Genomic DNA, 13,739 nt, shown 5'->3' with positions numbered 1-13,739 from the left:
GCACATTCTCCCCGTGTCTACGTGGGTTTCCCACCCCGGGTGCTCCGGTTTCCTCCCACACTCCAAAGATGTGCGGGTTAGCTTGATTAGCCATGATAAATTGCCCCTAATGTCAGGGGGAATAGCAGGGTAAATGTGTGGAGTTACGGGAATAGGGCCTGGGTGGGATTGCGGTCAGTATAGACTCGATGGGCCAAATGGCCTCTTTTCTGTAATGTAGGGATCCTATGACTCTAAGTTGGCAAAACTTCAATGGAAAGAGGGAACAAATATTCTAGGAACTCAGAATATTGTTGTTTTCCTAGAAATTAGATAAGTCCCTGGCTTTGAGAATCTGCAAGGATGTTTTATATGATATTAGTTGTCAACCTCTGCTTGCCAGTCATCTCCAGTGCTGACCACACCATACATTGTAGGATGTGATCAATTGCATTGGTGTTTCAGAAGCTCAGTTTTTATGTAGCCTCAAAGTAATGGACCAGGGATGGGGCTGGGAAACTGACCCTTGAAAAGCTAAGAATGGGTGATGATTGCAAAAGCAGGCTGGGGTTGGGGTAAATAAGAAAGCGCATGGCTTAGTGAGTCAGACATGCTGGTCTTAAATGGATCTCTGACGGGCGGCACGGTGGCACAGGGGCAGGGATCCAGGTACGATTCCCTGCTTGGGTCACTGTCTGTGCGAAGTCTGAACATTCTCCCCGTGTTTGCGCGGGTTTCCCCCGGGTGCTCTGGTTTCCTTCCATGGTCCAATAGACGTGCTGGTTAGGTGCATTGGCCATGGTAAATTCTCCCTCAGTGTACCCGAACAGGTGCCGGAGTGTGGCAACTAGGGTATTTTCACAGTAACTTCATTGCTGTGTTAATGTAAGCCTACTTGTGACACTAATAAGTAAACTTTAAACTTAAATCAAAACTTCAGGAGTGACGGAAACTAGTTGAAATTATGGAAAAGAATATGGAACCGTCAGATGATGATCCCAGTGGTGAAGTACAGGCAGGCTGAAGAAGACAGGGGCTAAAGTTTATTTATTAATCATAAGTAAGGCTTACATTAACACAGCAATGAAGTTACTGTGAAATTCTCTCGTAGCTACACTTTGGCGCCTGTTCGTGTACACTGAGGGAGAATTCAGCATGGCCAATGCACCCAACCAGCACGTCTTTCAGACTGTGAGAGGAAACCAGAGCACCCAGAGGAAACCCACGCAGACACGGGAAGAACATGCAAACTCCGCACAGACAGTGACCCAAGCCGGGAATCGAATCCGGGTCCCTGGTGCTGTGAGGCAGCAGTGCTAATCACTGTGCCACTGTGCCGAGGCTAGATGCAGAAGCTGAGAATTGGCAAATATATAGTTGCTACAGGCTGTGTCTGGAAGATAACATTGCTGGATCTGCACCATCCAGTCCATTGTGAATAGAGTGGTGGATGCCCTGCTGATGTGTACCATTTTTGTTGAAGGCCATGCCCATGGAACATGATTGGTTTTGTGCTGCTAATGGCTGGGGATCCGGGCTATGTCCCAGAAGAAAAGGAACTGAAATTCTTTATGAAGAAGATCAAGAGTTTTGAAATACTTTGCGACTGAGATTGATACCATAGACGCTGAATGGACTGCTGAGCCATTTTGTAAGATCTGTCTTACTTGTATCTGCCATTTAATGTGTAATTTATATTTTTTGGTGGAACAATATTTGCCTGTGAATTCATGTTTAAACTGATCTTAATTCTGTGTTTTAGAGTATATGTGGTTACCAAGATAATACTTAGTTTGTACAGTAAAAATTATTTTGTTTCAAACCCTGGAATCTTAGTGGCTTCAGTCTTTCAGTAAAAAACTGGGATTTCAGCTTTCTTTTCTTCTCAAAAGAAGTTACTGCTCTCAACCAAGACCACAACAAGTGTTGTTGAAGCCAATGATATGATCCCAGTAGAGACTGTTTACTTGTAAAGAGAAGTTCAAAATCCCCGTTATTTACTGAAAGAATGAAGCCATAAGAGTCTACAGATTAAACAAATGATTTTACTACTATTAGAATCAGACAAAGCAAACACCACTAATTAAACATCTTAGCTTACCTCTTATACATTACTATAAGAAAACAAAATTAACATGATCACCTAAACTTTAAAACAGAAATACTTAACTTCACCTTCCTCTTTTCACTTTGACTTCTTTCCCATCTAAATGCTTTTTAAAAGACAAAATTGTACCCGCCTCTACTACTACCTCTGGCAGCTTGATCCAGACACTCACCACCCTCTGTGTGAAAAAATTGCCCCTCTGGACACTTTTGTATCTCTCCCCTCTCACCTTAAACCTATGCCTTCTAGTTTTAGACTCCCCTACCTTTGGGAAAATATATTGACGATCTACCTTATCTATGCCCTTCATTATTTTATAGACCTCTATAAGGTCACCCCTCAGCCTCCGACACTCCAGAGAAAAAAGTCCCAGTCTATTCAGCCTCTCCTTATAACTCAAACCATCAAGTCCTGGAGCATCCTGGTAAATATTTTCTGCACTCTTTCTAGTTTAATAATATCCTTTCTACAATGGTGTGACCAGAACTGCACACAGTATTCGAAGTGTGGCCTTACCAATGTCTTGTACAACTTCATCAAGACGTCCCAGCTCCTGTATTCAATGTTCTGACCTATGAAACCAAGCTTGCCGAATGCCTTCTTCACCATCTGTCCAGCTGTGACTCCACTTTCAAGGAGCTATGAACATGTACCCCGAGATCTCTTTGTTCTGTAACTCTCCCCAACGCCCTACCATTAACTGAGTAAGGCCTGCCCTGGTTCAATCTACCAAAATGCATCACCCCGCATTTGTCTAAATTAAACTCCATCTGCCATTCATCAGCCCACTGGCCTAATTGATCAAGATCCCGTTGCAATCGGAGATAACTTTCTTCACTGTCCACTATGCCACCAATCTTGGTGTCATCTGCAAACTTACTAACCATGCCCCCTATATTCTCATCCAAATCATTAATATAAATGACAAATAACACTGGACCCAGCACTGATCCCTGAGGCACACCTAAAACTAAAAGTTCTGGTCCCACCGATGGCAGCCCACCCCTCGAGCCTGCTTCGCCATTCTTTTTGTGGACTCAGCTCCACTTACCCACCCGCTCACCATAACCTGTAATTCCTTTACTGTTCAACCTCGTTGAATGTTTTTAAGGCAACAATAGATAGATTTTTGAACACGAATGAGATGGGATGAGGAAAAATAAAAAATAAGGCAAGATGAAGTGAAGTTGTGACTTCTAATGGTGTTTAGCAAGATGTCCTTTGACAATCTGTTAAAACAATCTTACCTAATTATCAAGGCTTCCATTAGGAAATCCAACTCATCCTGTTCAGAACACACCTCCGGCAATGTCTACAGGGAATAGAAAATGAGGAGCAGTGATTCATAGAACATAGAACATAGAACAGTACACCACAGAACAGGCCCTTCGGCCCACAATGTTGTGCTGAGCTTTATCTGAAACCAAGATCAAGCTATCCCACTCCCTATCATCCTGGCGTGCTCCATGTGCCTATCCAATAACCGCTTAAATGTTCCTAAAGTGTCTGACTCCACTATCACTGCAGGCAGTCCATTCCACACCCCAACCACTCTCTGCGTAAAGAACCTACCTCTGATATCCTTCCTATATCTCCCACCACGAACCCTATAGTTATGCCCCCTTGTAATAGCTCCATCCACCCGAGGAAATAGTCTTTGAACGTTCACTCTATCTATCCCCTTCATCATTTTATAAACCTCTTCTCCGCTCCAGAGAGAACAGCCCTAGCTCCCTCAACCATTCCTCATAAGACCTACCCTCCAAACCAGGCAGCATCCTGGTAAATCTCCTCTGCACTCTCTCCAATGCTTCCACATCCTTCTTATAATGAGGTGACCAGAACTGCACACAATATTCCAAATGTGGTCTCACCAATGTCCTGTACAGTTGCAGCATAACCCCACGGCTCTTAAACTCCAACCCCCTGTTAATAAAAGCTAACACACTATAGGCCTTCTTCACAGCTCTATCCACTTGAGTGGCAACCTTTATAGATCTGTGGATATGGACCCCAAGATCTCTCTGTTCCTCCACAGTCTTCAGAACCCTACCTTTGACTCTGTAATCCACATTTAAATTAGACCTACCAAAATGAATCACCTCACATTTATCAGGGTTAAACTCCATTTGCCATTTTCAGCCCAGCGTTGCATCCTATCTATGTCTCTTTGCAGTCTACAACACCCCTCCACCTCATCCACCACTCCACCAATCTTGGTGTCATCAGCAAATTTACTGATCCACCCTTCAGCCCCCTCCTCCAAGTCATTAATAAAAATCACAAAGAGCAGAAGACCAAGCACTGATCCCTGTGGCACTCCGCTAGCAACCTGCCTCCAGTCCGAAAATTTATTTACCAAAAATTTCTCAATAGGGCTTGCTGTGCCATGAGATCACTTATACAAAAGCAAAATGTTGTTAAGATGCTGGAAATCGTCAAATTAAAAACAGAGAATGCTGGAAATGCTCGGCTGGGCAGACAACATCTGCGAGCGAGGACGGAGAATTTGGCGCTCAGCCCGATCTCTGTTCACTGCAGCGGGACGAGAGAATCCCGCTGACGTGAATGGCCGGAGAATTCCGGCCAACATTTCAGGTCGATGACCCTCGATCAGACCCGCCGTCATGGAGACGCTGAGTATTTTTCAGCATTTTCTGTTTTTTTTTCCCGTGAAGATCACTCTTTGGGTTGTGTTGGAAAATGAGTGACTAATGTGAAGTGCACTCATGCCTGAGCTGCTGTGAGGCAGACTTAGCTGCCATTTGCACATGTCTTTCACCCTTGACAGCCTCCAGTGTTAAAAGCTGTTGGAATTACTGTCTCAGGAACTTTGGCACATTGACACTTAACTGCATCTTTTAAACCTTGTTAATTTTAACATAATGCCAACTTGTTACAGCTGAAGTGGCTGACAGTGGAATAACGGTTTTAGAATCATAGAATCCCCTATAGTGCAGGAGGCGGCCGTTTAGACCATCGAGTCTGCACCGACCACAATCCCACCCCAAGCCCTATCTCCGTAACCCCACACATTCACCCTGCTGATCCCCCTGACACTAGTGTCAATTTAGCATGGCCAATCCACCTAACCCGCGCATTTTTGGACTGTGGGAGGAAACCAGAGCACCCGGAGGAAACCCACGCAGACACGGGGAGATCGTGCAGACTCCACACAGACAGTGACCCAAGCCGGGAATCGAACCTGGGTCCCTGGCGCTCTGAGGCAGCAGCGCTAACCAAATTGCTGGGTTTCTACTGGACTGAATCTTCCGAGGCGCGGCAATCACCATTGGATGGACTCTCTTTTACACAACACTGGAGCTCCCGATTTTTGGTTGAGATTTTCAAACTGGGCCTGATTAGAAATGCAGAACATACCTGTTCTTGAATTCCTTCCTCATTGGACAGGATATTCAGGGGCAACCAACCCCCTTCCCCACCCCCACCCCCTCCCTCATTTACAGCACTAGCTGTACATACTGTAAAGCTTTGGGACATTTAAATAGCCTTTCACTGTGTTAGTGAATGAGTGACAGTGAGGTAAGTGGGTAGGGTGACAGATGGGTGGCAGGGTGTTGTGTAGAAGGATAGATAGGGTGTTGGCCGGGTGGCAGGGTGGTGCGTGGCAGGGTGGTGCGTGGCAGGGTGTCAGATGGGTGGCAGGGTGCTGTACGGCAGGGTGGGTAGGGTGTCAGATGGGTGCCATGGTGCTGTGTGGCAGGGTAGGTCGGGTGTTGGCTGAGTGGCAGGGTAGTGCGTGGCAGGGTGTCAGATGGGTGGCAGGGTGCTGTGTGGCAGGATGGATAGGGTGTTGGCTGGGTGGCAGGGTGGTGCGTGGCAGGGTGGTGCATGGCAGGGTGTCAGATGGGTGGCAGGGTGCTGTATGGCAGGGTGGGTAGGGTGTCAGATGGGTGCCATGGTGCTGTGTGGCAGGGTGGGTCGGGTGTTGGCTGGGTGGCAGGGTGCTGTGTGGCAGGGAGGGTAGGATGCCAGCTGGATAGGCTGGCAGAGTGGTAGAATGATAGGATAGTGAAGTCTTGTCAGGTTGTGTCAGGGAGGATCGGGGAAGGTACGAAAAGGTTTTGGGGGAGTCGGAGGGTTGTGAGGCTAAATTGGGAGTCAGAGGAGATATTAGCTGTATATTTATCCAAGAGTTAGTGCTGTGTATTTCAGTCTACCATTTCCTGGTTAACTATTCGGCTAAGTTAGTCAGAATCCGCCAAGGTCTCAGGGCAGAATTTTACAAAGAAAATTCAAACTGCGGATTTCCACGATTCACGATTTCCAGGATTTGATTCTCGCCAGTGGGGGGTCGATGGAGCGTGCCCTCGCCTGTGAAGCTGCCTGTTTAGCTCTAGGTGCACCACTGCACAGGTGCCCTGATTTTCCAATGTGCTGGGAGGTCTCCTGCCGGCCCCCCAAACCCACCCCCATGGATATCGCCACCCCCCCACCGCTGATTCCACCGCCCCCCGCAGAGTTCCCTCCTTTCCCAATCTCTAATTGACCCCCTTCTGCAGAGGTCCCCCCCTGCTGATCACCTCCTTGGCAGAGTTCCGTCCTCCCTCCCCAGTCAGCGATTGCCCCCTGGCGGAGGTCCCCCCTTTCCCCTCCCATCCCAGCAGAGTTCTCTTCCTCCGACCCCTGCAGAGCTCTCTACTTGTCTTCCCCCCCCCATAATGGCTCAGCCCTCTATCTCCGCCCCACTCTGGCTCTGCCCCCTTGGCACAGTTATGTTGCCCAGTGAACAGTGCCAAAGTAGCCAGTGGGCAGTGTCTGGGTGCCCAATAAGCATTGCCAGGGTGCCAGGCAGGCACTGCCAGGGTACCATGGCCATGGCCCAACCCTGCCTGGCGCCCGACCACTTGGGGGCTTCGATGGCCTCTGATACCCCCGATGAGACCATCACGTCTGGTGATGGTCAACAGAGATTTCCATTGTCGGACCCTCGCTCGCTCCAATTGCATGCCGGGCGAGATGGTAGAGTTCTGACGTTGGTGGAACCACATGTGATTTTCGTTGGGGACAACATTGGCCAATGAGGTGGTTCAGACTGGTGAGCTTTAACGATTGCATCCAGGACTAGTTAATGACATGTAAACCATGCGATTAATATTTAAATTGGCTTTCTGGACTTATCCACATTGGTTTCCATTTGCTGATTTAGATGAACAGGGACTGGGGATGTTTATGTGATGGTAAGAAAGAAAACTTATCCCACAGGGTGGAGCTCTTTGCCTGCGTGGGAATGCACAGCACCCGACTGTTGTCACAAACTGAATGGTGTCGGTATGATGAACCTGGGCTTCTCAATTTTGCATCATCTAGGCATTTCTTTAATGGAACTGAACTTTCACCCCTGACCCCAGAACCTTCAGGTCATTTAAATAATTTTGGAAGACTGTTTGGCCTCGATGAGAGAGGTTTCACTTGGGAGGGATGCGTGGGTGCTTTGGTTTCGGTGGGTGCAGAGCATATGTGTGGAAGTCCTCAGAAGATTGAATCCCTCAGGTACTGAACCAGTCCATGTCCATATGCAGCAAGATCTGAATAATGTTCAGGCTTGGGCTGATAAGTGGCAAGAAACGTTCGCACCACAAAAGTGCCAGGCAATGAGCATCTCCAACAAGCGAGAATCTCATCACTGCCCCTTGGCATTCAAAGGCATTATCATTGCTGAATCCCACAATCTTAACTGGAATAGTCACATAAATACAGTGGCTACAGGAGCAGGTCAGAAGCTGGGGATTCTGGAGTGACCAATTCACCTCTTGACTTCCCAAAGTCTGGCCATTGACTACAAGGTGCAAGTCAGGAATGTGATGGAATATTCTCCACTTGCCTGGATGAGTGCAGGAAGGTGGAAACAATCCAGGACAAAGCAGTTCACTTGATGGGTACCCAATCCACCAGCTTCAGCATGCACTCCCTCAGCTACTGGTACACAGTGTGTGCCCTTTACAAGATGCATTACAGTAACTCGTCAAGCCTTCCAAGGTAGCATCTTCCCAAAACTGCGGCCACTACAACCAGAAGGGTAAGGGCAGCAGACACATGGGAACACCTGCAAGTTCCCCTCTCAACACCACCCCGATTTCAAATTATATCACCGTTCCTTCTCTGTCCCTGGGTTAAAGTCCTAGGAAGCCCTTTCAAACAACATTGTTCTGCACCTATTCCAGATGGACTACTGCGGTTGAAGGGGGTAACTTAGCACTACCTTCTGAATTGATTTATTATTGTCACATGTATTAGTATGAAGTGAAAAGCAATGTTTCTTGCATGCTATACAGACAAAGCATACCATTCATAGAGAAGGAAACGAGAGAGTGCAGAATGTAGTGTTACAGTCATAGCTGGGGTGTAGAGAAAGATCAACTTAATGCGAGATAGGTCCATTCAAAAGTCTGATGGCAGCAAGGAAGAAGCTGTTTTTGAGTCAGTTGGTACATGACCTCAGAATTTTATATCTGTTTTCCGAATGGAAGAAGGTAGAAGAGAGAATGTCCGGGTGCGTGGGATCCTTAATTATGCTGGCTGCTTTGCCGAGGCAATGGGAAGTGTAGACGGAGTTAATGGATGGGAGGCTGGTTTGCGTGATGGACTGGGCTACATTCATAACCTTTTGTAGTTCCTTGTGGTCTTTGGCAGAGCAGGAGCCATACCAAGCTGTAATACAACCAGAAAGAACGCTTTCTATGGTGCATCTGTAAAAGTTGGTGAGAGTCGTAACTGACATGCCAAATTTCCTTTGCCTTCTGAGAAAGTAGAGCGTTGGTGGGCTTTCTTAACTATAGTGTTGGCATGGGGGGGTGTGGGGGGGGGCGGGGGGGGGGGGGGAGACCAGGGCAATTGAGCAACAAATGCCAACCATGCCAATGCCATGAAAGAATTTAAAAATGCATGTTTCAGTTTTTCTCTGGTCTAACCAATCATCCTTTAAGGGAGCATTGGAGACCAGCAACAAAAAAAAACAAGTGAAGGATTGCATGTTAGGCAACCAATAACATTTGTGTGATGATTGGTGAAGACAAAAGACTCTATGATAAAACGTCCAGTCAGTTCAGCAAGATTTGGCAATTCTAGTTCCCATCACCACTGATAAATCCCATTCATCACCTTAGCAGTGGTGTGGAGCGAAATGAATTCTGTCAAATTGTTTTCAATTCCAAATGAGCTTGGCCATTTCAACCATCTGTATTCCTTTCTGTGACATCGATGCTTCACATTGTCCATTCAGCACATCCTTGGGCTTCTTGTTCCATGAGTATTCTAGTTGTTTCCATTCTAAACATGCCAATGCCATCTATCTTGGGTAAGAGCTGCTACTTATCCATGCCAGGTTCTCACGATATCATTCTAGATTCTTCCCATCCCTGTGTCCCTGTCAATCAGCTTGTCCCTGCTGTTGATATGCTTCACTGCATATTGGGATGAGTCACAACACATTTCTACCTTCAACAATCTTGGCACTGGATTAGCAATTTACCACGACAGTTGGGGAAGGTTTAGAAAATGGTAAACAGATTACTGTTATTCAGCAGCAGCAGATAGGATTTCAGACAGAATAATAAGGTAGGAAAAATGGAGGACACTCAAGTTAATTTAAAAGTAGGAATGAAAGAAAAATAAAACTTGTATTTAGTTGTTGTCTTCCACAATCTCAGAGTGCCCAAAATCCTTTACAGCCAGTAGCATGATTTTGAAATGTAGTCACTTTCATAATTTTAGGCAAGAATGGAAGTTGATAAACAGCAATGAAATAAGTGACCAGAACACTTGTTTCTCTGTTTTATGATATTGGTTGAGGAATAACTATTGATCAAACTACGAAGGAGGAGTCCCTGCTCTTCTCTAAACAGCACTAGAAAATCTTTTAGGATCATAGAATCCCTACAGTGCAGATAGAGGCCATTTGGCCCATCAAGCCTGCACCAACAGCAATGCCACTCAGGCCCTACCCTGTAACCGCACGTATTTACCCTGCTAATCTTCCTGAAACTAAAGGGCAATTTAGCATGACCAATCAACCTAACCCACACATCTTTGGACTGTGGGAGGACATGGGAACACCCGGGGGAAAACCCACGCTGGCATGGGGAGAACGTGCAAACTCCACACTGCCAGTCCCCCGAGGCTGAGTTAAACCCGGGTCCCTGCCGCTGTGAGGCAGCAGTGCTAACCACTGTGCCTGGCACGGTAGCACAGTGGTTAACACTGCTGCCTCACAGCACCAGAGACCCAGGTTCGGTTCCCGGCTTGGGTCACTGTCTGTGTGAAGTTTGCACATTCTCTTCGTGTCTACGTGCGTTTCCTCCGGGTGCTCCCATGTCCTCCTACAGTCCAAAGATGTGCGGGTTAGGTTGATTGGCCATGGTAAATTGCTCCTTAGTGTCAGTGGGATTAGCAGGGTAAATACTTGGGGCTACGGGGATAGGAATGGGTGGGATTGTGGTCGGTGCAGACTCGATGGGCCGAATGGCCTCCTTCTGCACTGTCAGGATTCAATAATTCTATAATGATTTGAGGGGGATCGGGTTAACGTTTCATCCGACAGGCCACACTTCTGACAGTGCACCACTCGCTCAGTTGTTCGCTGAAGCATCGGCCTAGATTATGCGCTCAAGTTTCTGAAGAAGGGGCTTGAATCTGCAACCTCTGAGCCCTCGAGTGCTGCCATTGAACCACAACTTAAAAACTATCAAAGGCACTGGGGTAAGTCAATAAGAGAACAGGGAAAAAAGGTGGAAGAAAAAGACGCTGCCTCTGTAGTCCCCTTACCATCGAGAGGCAGAAAGCGAGAGCAGGCCATGACGTGGTGTCAGGCTTCAGCCAGGTGGGAAATTGTGACCCTGAGGCAGGAGATTATGATCTCTCCGGGAAGATTCCTGTTGAGGTCGGAAGAGCTGGGATGCTGGCATGTGAAACATGTCCTTAACAATTTGCATCGCGAAGTGTGCCATTAGCACCTGGAACGTTATTACAGAACAGATTGCAACATTAGATTATGAAGAAGAAACCCGTGCTGTTATGGTTTACAACCACTGTCATTTTCTATATTTTATCCAATATTAGTCATTTTCTAAATTCTTTATCGCGGGCGAAACGAGGAAGTGGCTCCCTGAAAACAATTCGCTTTGCTGCCAAAAGAAATGAATTTGGATAATGACCACAATGTGATTGTTGTGAGGCAACATCAGTGTGGCCATTATCAAAATCGAGCAGCCCAGGGTTAACACTGTTTACAAACGCCTCTGTAAAATCCACCATTAAACTTCCACTCCAAATCTAATGGGAACAACTTTTATAACCATCAAATAAAACAAATGAGCTTATAAAATAAAACAGTTTTGTTTCACCCTGCATCAGCAGTGTAAACATAAGCACTGATCATCAGAATCTCTTTTCTGTTTTAATCAGCAGTTTCGTGTAAACAACACCTTTCCCCAGCAAAATTAGCTATTTTCTGTCAGTTCCACGAGTCCATTCCTTAATACCCGCACTAGTTTTGGATACTGACATAATTTTCTCCTTTCTCCAGTTTCTGACTGCTCATTCGGAGAAATAAATGGATGGAAAAATTAGAATCATTGAATCCCTCGAGTACAGAAAGAGGCCATTCGGCCCATCGAGGCTGCACTGACAACTATCCCACCCAGGCCCTACCCTGTAACCCCAAGTACTTACCGTACTAATCTTCTTGACACTAAGGGATAATTTAGCATGGCCAATCAACCTAACCCGCACATCTTTGGACTGTGGGAGGAAATAAATCACCAGAACACTTGTTTCTCTGTTTTATGATATTGGTTGAGGGATAACTATTGATCCAAGTACCAAGGAAGAGTCCCCGCTCTTCTCCAAACAGCACTAGAAAATCTTTTAGAATTATAGAATCCCTACAGTGCAGATAGAGGCCATTTGGCCCATCAAGCCTGCACCAACAACAATCCCACTCAGGCCCTACCCTGTAACCCTGCACCATGGGGGAATTTAGCATGGCCAATCAACCTAATCCGCGCATCTTTGGACTGTGGGAGGACAGGGGAGCACCCGGAGGAATCCCACACAGGCATGGGGAGAACGTGCAAACCACACACTCCCCGTGATAAAGAATTTAGAAAATGACTAATATTGGATAACATGTTGAAAACAACAGTGGCTGTAAAACACAACAGCACGACTTTCTTCTTCATAATCTAATGTCGTTCAATATTTTTTTTCTTCATTGTTTTTTGAGATGTGGGTGTCGCTGACATGGCCAGCATTTGTTGAAAGCAAACAATGTTCCTGGTTATTACCAGCTACTAATTTTCCTTGCAAAATTATGGTTCTAACGGTGTCAATGGATCTATGGTACATTGTGCACATGACTATTCTGCAAACCCTGAAAGGAATTGTCTACTGACCAGTTGCACATTGGCCCCGCTTGAAGGGCCTCGCTTGTCCCGAAACTCTATAAACCCGCCCAAGGTCAATGGACCTTCCCATGGTCCGCCCCTAGCCCGCTCCTATCCCCACCGCGGGCGGAGGCAGTAAAATTCCGGCTGGTGAGTTTGAGTGCCTTTGCACAATTCAGCTGCACGCACGGCTAATATCAGTGATGCTGAGGTACCTAATTGGCTTGGGAAGGGCAGGGAGGGCATGGTTGGCAACAGCACCGGGGCTGGATAGGGGTGGGGTTGGAGGATGTGGGAGGTTTGGTGGTGTAGGAAACTGCATTGTCATGTTGCTGTGTTAAATAGCCAGGTCGATCACCTAAACTGGGCAAAATGGACTTTAAATTATTGTTAATATGACTTTTCCCAGATTGAGGTTTTGGCAAGCACGTTTCAAACGCTGCATGAGATGGGTGTGAACTTGGACAGGTTACATTATCCTGCCAGTTCCATTACATTTTATGGAATGGGATTGAAATGCCTCCTCTGAGGCCGGTGTCCCTTCACCAGATTTTCTTTATTTACGAACTCTATTCCACTCCGAGAGTGTTTCAGGTACACAGTCAGAATCCGGAGTGTCGGTGGACCAGTCACTCCCATATTTAGATACAGGTGAGATTCTGATTGGGCAGGCAATCATTACCTCAATCATGGAGCTCATACTCCAAGAGGTCAACCTCATGGGCCTCCATGAAGTCATTATAGGGACAGTTTAAGTTTATTTATTAGTGTCACAAGTAGGCTTACATTAACACCGCAATGAAGTTACTGTGAAAATCCCCTTGTCGCCATACTCCGGCATCTCTTCGGGTATACTGAGGGAGAATTTAGCATTGTGAACTGTGGGAGGAAACCGGAGCACCTGGAGGAAACCCAAGCAGACATGAGGAGAACGTGCAGAATTCGCAGGCAGTCGGCCAAGGCCCGATTTGAACCTGGGTCCCTGGTGCTGTGAGGCAGCGGTGCTAACCACTGTGCCACCGTGCTGCACCAAGTGCAATAAGCTCCTTTACCCACTTCTACCGGAGTGGTCAAGACTGAAAATAACACTGGAGACTCAACGTAATGGAGTCTTGTCCAAATTCCATCCTTGTTGACTCAGCTAGTGCCCCTGATGGGCTCAGAATCTTTGGGGAATTGAGTGTCAGTAGTTTATCGCACCATGGTGAGCACATTCAAGACCTCACCTGACATCACTTCAAACTCACTCA

The 13,739-nt window shown here is 46.6% G+C and overlaps 1 protein-coding gene across 1 annotated transcript in view; it reads right to left on the bottom strand.

The window, feature by feature from the left end:
- The window catches only part of LOC144504903 (ALK tyrosine kinase receptor-like), a 304,540-nt gene that overhangs the window by 63,956 nt on the left and 226,845 nt on the right, over window positions 1-13,739 (bottom strand). Inside the window, 1 exon segment of the mRNA XM_078230651.1 lies at window positions 3,334-3,398. Within this exon segment, the coding sequence (XP_078086777.1) occupies window positions 3,334-3,398 (65 nt within the window).

Source organism: Mustelus asterias, chromosome 15 (assembly GCF_964213995.1).
Source record: "Mustelus asterias chromosome 15, sMusAst1.hap1.1, whole genome shotgun sequence".
NCBI classification, from domain to species: Eukaryota; Metazoa; Chordata; class Chondrichthyes; order Carcharhiniformes; family Triakidae; genus Mustelus; species Mustelus asterias.
The sequence above is the reverse complement of the archived record's forward strand: the minus strand, read 5'-3'. Positions and strand labels throughout refer to the sequence as shown.